The 9,302-nt window shown below is 39.5% G+C and overlaps 1 protein-coding gene across 1 annotated transcript in view; it reads left to right on the forward strand.

Moving 5' to 3' along the window:
- The window catches only part of LOC115092923 (protein NipSnap homolog 3A-like), an 80,972-nt gene extending 79,213 nt beyond the window's left edge, over positions 1-1,759 (forward strand). The window contains 1 exon segment of the mRNA XM_029604353.1: positions 1,542-1,759. Coding sequence (XP_029460213.1) covers positions 1,542-1,618 — 77 coding nt within the window. The 3' untranslated portion in view covers positions 1,619-1,759.
- The last annotated feature ends 7,543 nt before the right edge of the window (positions 1,760-9,302 follow it).

The following is a 9,302-nucleotide window of genomic DNA, read 5'->3' on the forward strand; positions in this document are numbered from 1 at the left end:
CTGAGCCCCCCCCCCCCCCCCCCGCAACTCCTCTAGGGGCTGATTCAACGTTATTGACTCAAGAAGAGGGCCATCTGAACCTCCTTTCTCTCAACCTAACAGCCTGGATGTTGAGCGCTCACTGATCACATCCTTATCTTTCTAAAGGAAGTTGAAGATGTATTAATATCTGCCAGGAAACCTTCAACTAGGAAGATTTACAGTTTTAAATAGAAATAGTTTTCATCCTGGTGTCAGTGGAGCTCCCTGGACCTGTTCACTTGGGAACCACAGGAACTACTTCAGTACTTGATCTTTCTTTTTTCTTGTCTCGGCACTTTGTTAGTCAAGGTGCACATCAGTGCCATAACAGCCTACCATGTTCAAATGGAGGGAAAACCAATATCTACTCATCCTTTAGTATCAAAGTTTATGAATGGCCTATGGCATACCAAGTCTCTGTTGGCCAAACCACATATTCATGGGTCCTTACTATGGCTCTGGCACAATTTTTGAAGCCACCTTTTGAGCCATTGAAGTTGGTGGCTTTAAAGTTTCTCGCATGAAAAATAGTATTACTTGTTACAATCACATCAGCCAAAAGAGTCACCATATATGCAGTATTTCCACAACAGGGTGTTGCTCTGCATCCACCCCAAATTTCTACCAAAAGTGATATCCTATAAATCAAGCCATGCTATTAGCCATGTTCTTTCCAAGCCCACATGCATATAAAATTGAAAAAGCCCTTCATTTATTGGTCTGTAAGAGATCCTTGGCTTGCTACTGGAAGCTACATTGTCAGGCCTCACAACAATTCATATCTTACAATCCTAACTATCTAAGCATAGTAATTGCTAAGTGAGCATTGTACAACTGGCTAGCAGACTATATCGCGGATTGTTATGCGCTTGCTGGCCTCCAGATTACGGACTCCATTAAGGTTCTTCAAGTAAGAGGAATGACCGCATTAGTGACTCCTCTGCAAACCTGTCGAGGACATTTGGAAATCTGCATCCTGGTCATCAGTGCTTACCTACACATCCCTTCAAGAATTGACAGGAAATTTGGACAAGCAGTTTTGCGTAAACTGTTCACCCAGTAGTCTACTCTCCATGGTGAAGTCTGGGTTACATTTTCAGTAATTGCTTCACTGTAACCTTCAACTTGGGACTCCCAATATGTCATGGCTAATTCAGCTCTGTTGGTTGACGGAGAAAGCAAGTTTGCTTACCTCAAATGGTGCTCTTCATAACCAATAGGATGAGTTAGCCATAATTAATACCTGCCCGCTTCCTTGGAAAGTTGACTACCTAGCTAAACTTTGCTCTAAAATTAATTGAGAGGCTCATGGGGCAGCGCCCCTGCATGAATTTCTGCACATGCTCAGTAGAGCAAACACTCTGAGCTGAGATATCACCCCCGTTTCATGGCTAATTCATCCTGCTGTCTATGGAAAACACCATTTATGGTATGTAAACGGAAAGTTCTGAAGTAAATTATGCCACTGGATAATAGGCCTTTTCTCAGCATCCTGTAATTTGTTTATGTTCTGTTTTCAGTGAGGGAGAGTGTTAAATTCCTGGAGTTCCAGAGGAATGCGCTACTGATTCCTGCACCGTTTTCACCCCTGAAATAGCTCTCCTCCACCATCTCAACCTCATCATGACCAGTTGCCAACTGATGTCATAATCCTTAAATCATTATTAAGAAGACATTCATGTCATTTTTCTGTAATATGGTTTATTTATTAAATATATATAATATAGACAGAATGGCAGACAACCAATTTTTTGTTCCTCAAAATTATACAAATATATAACAAAATAAGTAACAATATCATACTCCTAAAAATACATTAAGATTTGTATTTATACATATATAAACAATATTTATATTTATATTTTTTAAATGTTTATATTTTTATACCACAATACAATTAATATACACCCAAAGTTCATAAAAAGTGTCCATTCGATAAAGAAAACACCGTAAATCTTACTGTGTAGAATACTACAAAGTGACTTCAAATGTTCTTACTTGCACATACATGCTTACATAGCGATATGATCCCAAAAAAGCTAGTTAATTATTGATTGCTTGAAACAACAGATCCAAGAAAGTGGTAAATCAAATTAAGTAGTATTTTCTTCTTAAATAGCAGAACCCCACATTTTTTAAATATAAATATTGTTTATATACGGATAAAAATCTTTGTATGTATTTTTAGGAGTATGATATTATTCCTTATTTTATTATATAAAATTTATAATATAAAATTTGCCTGTAATATTCCCTAATGTTTTATCACTTTGCCCACTCACTGAACCTGACATGATACGAATGCCCCCCTTATGTTGTTTAAGGGGACACAATGAGATTAGGGGTTGGTTCCATGTGGGAAGATGATCTACTTTGAGTAAATGCACATAAAATTGCTGCTGGGCAGACTGGATGGGCCTTTTGGTTTTTATCTGCTGTCATTTACTATGTTACTATGTTGAGCTATATGTTATGGAAGGTGGGTGACCTTTTTTCCTTCTTTCTATACCATATGTTAGCTACAACTATATGATTTCTGAAACTTGGAAGGCAAGTATCTGTTTCCTCATACTAGATACCAATTTATTCATTATTTCAAATTTTGGACATGTGCAGATTGGGGCAGATTTTAAAACGGTTACACGCGTAATATATGCGCAAGCCCCGGGACGAGCGTATGTCCCGGGGCTTGAAAAAAGGGGCTGGGAGTGAGCGGGGCGGGGCTGGGGTGTGGCCAGAGGCCTCCGAAGGGCTTTTAGGTGGGGGATCACGCGCCGGCACTCAGCCGGCGCGCACAACCCACCCCTGCCCGGGGCAGGTGCAACTTGAAGAACAAAGGTATTGGGGGGGGGGAGTTTAGGTAGGGCTGGGGGGTGGGGAAGGGAGGGGAAGGTGGGGGCCGGGGCGGAAGGAAAGTTCCCTCTGAGGCCGTGAACAATATGGATTTCAGAGCGGCCTCGGAAGGAACAGGGAAAGCCAGCGGGGCTCCCCTTGGGCTCGGCACACGCAAGGTGCACAAGTATGCATCCCCTTGTGCGTGCCGACCCCGGATTTTATAACATGCGCACGGCTGCACGCACATGTTATAAAATCGGGTGTAGCTTTTAAAATCCGACCCATTGGCAGCAGTGCAACAAGTTACTTTGCTTTACTATGCCCAAATCATGAAGCAAAAGACTGTCCTTGATCTCTGGTATCTTTTTGGATAATCCAAGTGTGAATCTTGAGAAGTTGTTACTAAAGAAATGGCATTTGATTCTTCCCACTCTCCAATATACACATTGACATCTAACTGTAGGTCTGAGATGGAAGATTCATGTCTATTTCCTAGATCAGGTTTCACATTTCTGACTGTATTTCTCAGTGTATTTTACTTTGTACAATGTTGTGGAGTTTTTAAGTAGTTTCTTACAAGTATGACATAGTTGTTTATGCCATGCTGGATCAGACCAATAGTTTATCAAGCCCAGCATCTATCTCAGACAGGGGAAGTCCAGGTCATTTGGAAATATCCAACAGATGCCAAGAAGAAAGTCCTTTCCATATTGTTCACACCCAGGAATAAATGATACGTAACTCCATCTGGCTAATACTTGTTAATGGCCCTGTCTTCCAGAAATTGAATTGTGTTCTCATTTTCCTTTATGTTTATGGAATTTGGTGCAGTGTTCCTGAAACACATTGATCAATGCTGTAATGAGGTTCATTTTCATGACTTGAATATTGCATGAATGTTACCAGAGATTTTATATATATATATATATATATATATATATATATATACACACACACACATATATAAATCTATTAATACCAGCCAAAGAATAAGGTCTATTTAATGTTAAAATGAATTTATTGTGGATCAAAAGCTCTAAAGAATAACTGTTTTAACTATCTGTATGCATATGCATACATTTAGTTGTGGTAAAAAAAAAAAAATAATTAAGATTTTTCATGAACAGTAAAATACAAATTTTCATATATCCAGTAGTATTAATATTTATTTTGGTAATTATACCTAAATTCATAAAAATGTATAAAAAGTTTCTAAACATATATAAAAATATTTTACCATGCAACGCCTATTAAAAACCTATACAATTAAGTAAAAGCCACTTATATATTTTACATACAGACACAAAACAGTTAATGAAAATTAGAAAATGACAGACACAGGGCCTCATTTTCTAAAGTATCGCAGGCCTGCGATACTTTAGAAAATTGCGCTAATAGGAGGCGGGGGGGTCGAAGCGGGGGTCCTGCGCTAGCCGGCAGCCATCGCACCGCCGCGGTGCGATGGCTGCCGGTTTCGCAGCCAATAGCGCCACCATAGAAGGTGTACTTATTGGGCGTGAAGTAGGACGCGAAAAGGCCCATACCTTTTCGCAGTCCGCGGCGTCTTCGCGGAGTCGGCCCCGGTGACACCCCAGCTCCTCCTCTTCCAGGGCCGACTCCGCCCTGATTTAGGTAGCGCAGGCATGCGATAGCCTTGGAAAATAAGGCCCACAGTCTCAGTGAGACTGCCTATAACCATTTTATGACCACTTTCTCTCTTTTCTCTACAACTGCTTGCTCTGTCCTTCCTGATTTTATATGCACTTACTCTTTTTCAGTTTTCTCCTTTTTCCTGTCAGCTTTCTCTTTTTTTGGCTTGTTCCTTTCCACTCTTTTTCTCCTGTCAGCTTTCTCTGTTTTCGACTAGCTTCTCTCCCTTTTCCCAACACTACATCATTTCGACAACAAGTGCCTGCGTCAGGGAAATGGGAAATTCTTCAATAAAAAAAAAATATATATATATATCGAGACTATATGTTTTCTCCAAGACAATATTAACTAAGTTGCAATGGACGTAGAAATTTACTCCAAACTGGCTTTCTGATTTGTTTTAGAACTGTGTCTCGGAAACACTAAACTGCCCTTATATAAGAAATCTCTCAAATGGTCACCAAGACCTATCACAAAAAAAAACCATAAAATACTTATACTCACTTATTCTCAAAGCCCTATCTATGTTATAAAATATCTATTGAACGTTTTTGTATGTAACTTACTGAAAGCTGGTGAGTCACCTTCTCCTCATAGAATCATCATGGCGGGTCTGACATATTTCTATATACAGCCAGTCTTAAAAAATGACCATAGCCAATCTCATTAGTGGGATTCTTACAACCAGTCAAAATTGCCATACTCTTAAGGATCTCTTTTTAATAAAAAGCCATCCACTCTACTTCTTTATTTAGGGCATGCGGAATCACTGTATTCCACCTAAAAATAAAGGCTTGTTCTTTTTGTAGAAGAAACTTTGAGAAATGACCTTAACTTTATCTTGGGGTGAATTGTGGTAACACAGCAAAATTTAAGTCATCCATTATATGATTCTTCTTGGTCCAATGGGATACTAGTAGAGGCTAGATCTTCCTTCAAATGATAGAACTTAAATGTTCCTGAATTCAAAGTTTTAAGGTATGAGGTGTTTTCCCTGTATCAAGGGAAGACATGGGCATATGGGCACCAGATTATATATACCACTTCTGTCGTTATACATGAAGTATGGGATCGTAATTGGAATGGTCGTTGCCATGGAAAACTGAGTGTATTCCCTTCAAACGATTTTGAACAGACACTGCATTGTCCACATGAAATATGCCCTTTCAGTCATGCCTCCTCTCACTCGTGAATTCGCTTATGATATAATGAATGAACTAAGCTATCGTTTAGATTTTTAGCCCTAGTAAGTGCAAATGTCTCTGGTGTAAATGGCAAAACACAAACTAATTTGTTAGACTTTTGTGAGTTCTGTGGTTGAAAAAATAATTCTCAATTAACCAACCTGTCTTTCTTGTATGCCCTTTCCACTACTTTCTTTGGATATTCTCTTTCTAAGAACCTATTTCTCATCTCTGAGTCTCATATCTTATATTCTGTAGTAGTGGAATATAATTTCCTAAGTCTCAAAAATTGTCCAATTGGTAAATGCTGACATAATCTAAATGGATGGCAACTATCAAAATGTATTAAAGTATTATGATCTGTTGGCTTCTAAAAGATCATGAATTGAAACTCTGACTCCACACAGTTAATCAGAATATCTAAAAATGCTCACTTGGTGTGAATCCGCAGTATAAGTAAACTGTAAGTTCACATCGCAACTGTTTAACTATATCATGAAATTCTCTACAGTAAAAAAAAGACCAGATCTAAAAGAAGTTCTTTTAGCGAACAGGGTTGATGATAATCATTGTTTATGTGTTCTACATTTGATGTTTCACACAATAAAATTGGTCAGGTAAGCTATGTTGGTAAGGTTGCAGTGTCTCATCTTAAGCACGTCTTGTTGTTTCAGGCACACCATGACCATTTTGGCAGCACATTAGTTGAGAAAAGGATAATTTGTTTTGAGTTTAGTTTGGGGCAATAAATGTATGATTTTAAACTTATTGCTTTTTACAAATTTCTTGGAGCTCTGTATAACTGCTAATGATTTTGCTGACTAATAAAAAATTAATTGGGCTAGAAGATACTGTACAGAGGATGACATCTTATTATATATGGATCTAGGCAGCATAAATGGTGGTGTAAATGGTGATGATTCAAAGCTATAATGATGGACAAAGTACTGATGCATATAAGTTAGTGCATGAAAAAGTAAACTAGATAAACAATCTGAGAGAAACACCGGACAGTAAATGTATATTTACACATTAACATACATACAATGTGTAGCTGGAAGAGAATTTCAACCCATGTTCACAAAAACAGAGAAATGACGGCAGAAAAGGACAAAATGGTCCATCCAGTCTTCCCAGCAAGCTTATGGTAGTATCTGCCATTCCATGCAGCTTACCCCCATGCTTATCAGTTCCCAGACTGTAAAAGTCAGGGTCCTCGGTTGCTGTCTGAATCCAGTTCCCTTTTTCCCCCTGCCGTTGAAGCAGAGGGCAATTTTGGAGTTGCATCAACAGTATCAAGGTTTATTGGTTACGAGTAGTAACCACCACACCAGCCAAGTTACTCCCATGCACTCTTTTCTTCATTTCCATGCTCTAGCCTTTAGGGATCCACAGTGATTATCCCATGCCACTTTGAATTCTTTCACTGTTTTTGTCTTCACCACCTCCTCCAGAAGGGTATTCCAGGCATCCCCCACCCTCTTTATGAATAAATATTTTCTGATGTTGGTTTTCAGTCATCCAGGGTTTATGGTATATAGTTTTGGCTCCCCACACTATCCGAGAAAAGGTACAAAGGAGGAACATTAAAAAAGAAAATGTAACATTGGATTTAAAGTGTGATGCACCATACTGGAGAATCTCTTTTCTGTCTAATGGAGTTGGCCAACTTCATTACTTAAGAGCCACAAACTAGGCTGATTTTCAGCACATTCAGAATGTGCAAATTAATGCTATTCATATTTTAACTAGACATGTTATGAAACATAGTTTGTGAACATTCTGAAAATCACAGACTACTTTGTGGTCCTCAAGGACCAGAGCAGAATCTCTTTATCTTATACGTTTTGTAGTTGCCCATCCAGATCTGGGGTGGTTTCTTGTGCCCCAGGGCCAGGCCATATTCATTGGTTTAACGTGCCATGTGCTACTGAGACAGCTTGCACTGAAGCTTTGTTTAGTAGCTTCTTGTAATCTTGTATTTGACTTGCAAAAGAAGTAGATCTGATTACTGGCTGTATGAAGGAAAGTGGAAGATGATTACTGTTTGTGTGTGTGAATGAGTGAGTGAGAAAGAAAGGGCACTGTTTGCTAAGAGTGAATGAGTATGAGTGAGAACTAGAAAGAGGCATGCCAACTAGTGAGAGTGAATGGGAGAAAGGTGCATAAGAATGAGTGTGTAATATAGCATGGATAGTTGATGGGTGAACTGTGTACCGCTTGTCTTTGCGATAGGGAGTTGTTAATTACAGAAGAGAAAAAGTTCAAAAAAGCCTGAATATGAAGAGATTGCCCTTCTTCCTACCTCTCCCTCTCCAAATAAAAAGGAGACCAGATGCAAATATTACAGAAAAAAGAGGGCAGCATGTTCTTAATCTGAAGGGGAAAACAGAAGTCTCTGTCTTATGAAAAAATGCATTTTTATTTTAAGAAAGATAAACTCATATTTGGATTTGTAGTGATGGAAGCAATAAAAAAAATATGATGTGCAAAATCAGCTATTATGAGAGGACACACGAACTGCAGCCACAAGCCATAATTATGATGATTACAGTCATAATCATGTTATCGGTATGGTCAATTATGCCATTTGTTGACACATGGTTTGCAAATGAAATACCAGTATGACAGTTGGCAGCCCAAACATGCAGCACATTCTCACCATCACAAAGACATCCATAATAACACTCTATGATTCACATCCTTTTTACAGTGTCTGCGTACTGGATCCTTGGAGCTTTTACAGCACACTACACCTCTTGAAGCCACACTAAAATCATCTGAACATAAGACTTGCCATACTGGGTCAGATCAAGGGTCCATCAAGCCCAATATCCTGTTTCCATCAGTGGCCAAGCTAGGTCACAAGTACCTGGCAGGCTCTCAAGAGGTAGATAGATTCCTGACTCTTCTTGTTTGCTCTTCCTGAACACTGGAGCTTCTTCATTTTTCATTTCCCTCCTTCTTCTCCTGGATGATATAAACGTGAACTGAATCTCCCTGGACACCAAGCAGTCAGGTGCTGCTGCCCTTGTGACATCATCACAAGCATCATAAGACCAGGTTTTTTTTCTAAGCCCTTGATAAAATTGTAAATAACCCCTTCATTGCCAAAGGTGGCTATGAACTCCAGTGAAAAGTAAGGGGGCTCATTCATTAAGCTGTGCTAGGCCATTTACCACAGCTGTAGCCAGGCCATGTGGCACCTATGGCCAAGTGAAAAATTGCTCCCTCATCCTGAGCACAACATACAACACCACAAGTTGGGAGACTGTCAAATGGAGGGGTCTTTGAGTTTTATTTTCACCCTGCAGTTTCCTCCGGCTCCTTTGGGCTTCCAGCTCAGTCGGAACCAGTACAGACTTCCTGGTGCAGGAGCCTTCATTCACAACTCCCAGAGATCTTTTTTCCCCTCTCAACTTTATTTACTCCAGTCTTTGCAGTGTCCGTCCTGGCCTGGGGGCCATGCACCTGCAGTCATGGGCCCCCAATCCAACCACTAGGTGTCACCACCCTCCCGGTCACACCCTCCCCACACATAATTAAAGATTATTCAGATTTTACATGAAAAAAGGACATTCTGAGGTAAAAATATCACTTATAATAACATCT

This window comes from Rhinatrema bivittatum, chromosome 1 (genome assembly GCF_901001135.1).
Source record: "Rhinatrema bivittatum chromosome 1, aRhiBiv1.1, whole genome shotgun sequence".
NCBI lineage: Eukaryota > Metazoa > Chordata > Amphibia > Gymnophiona > Rhinatrematidae > Rhinatrema > Rhinatrema bivittatum.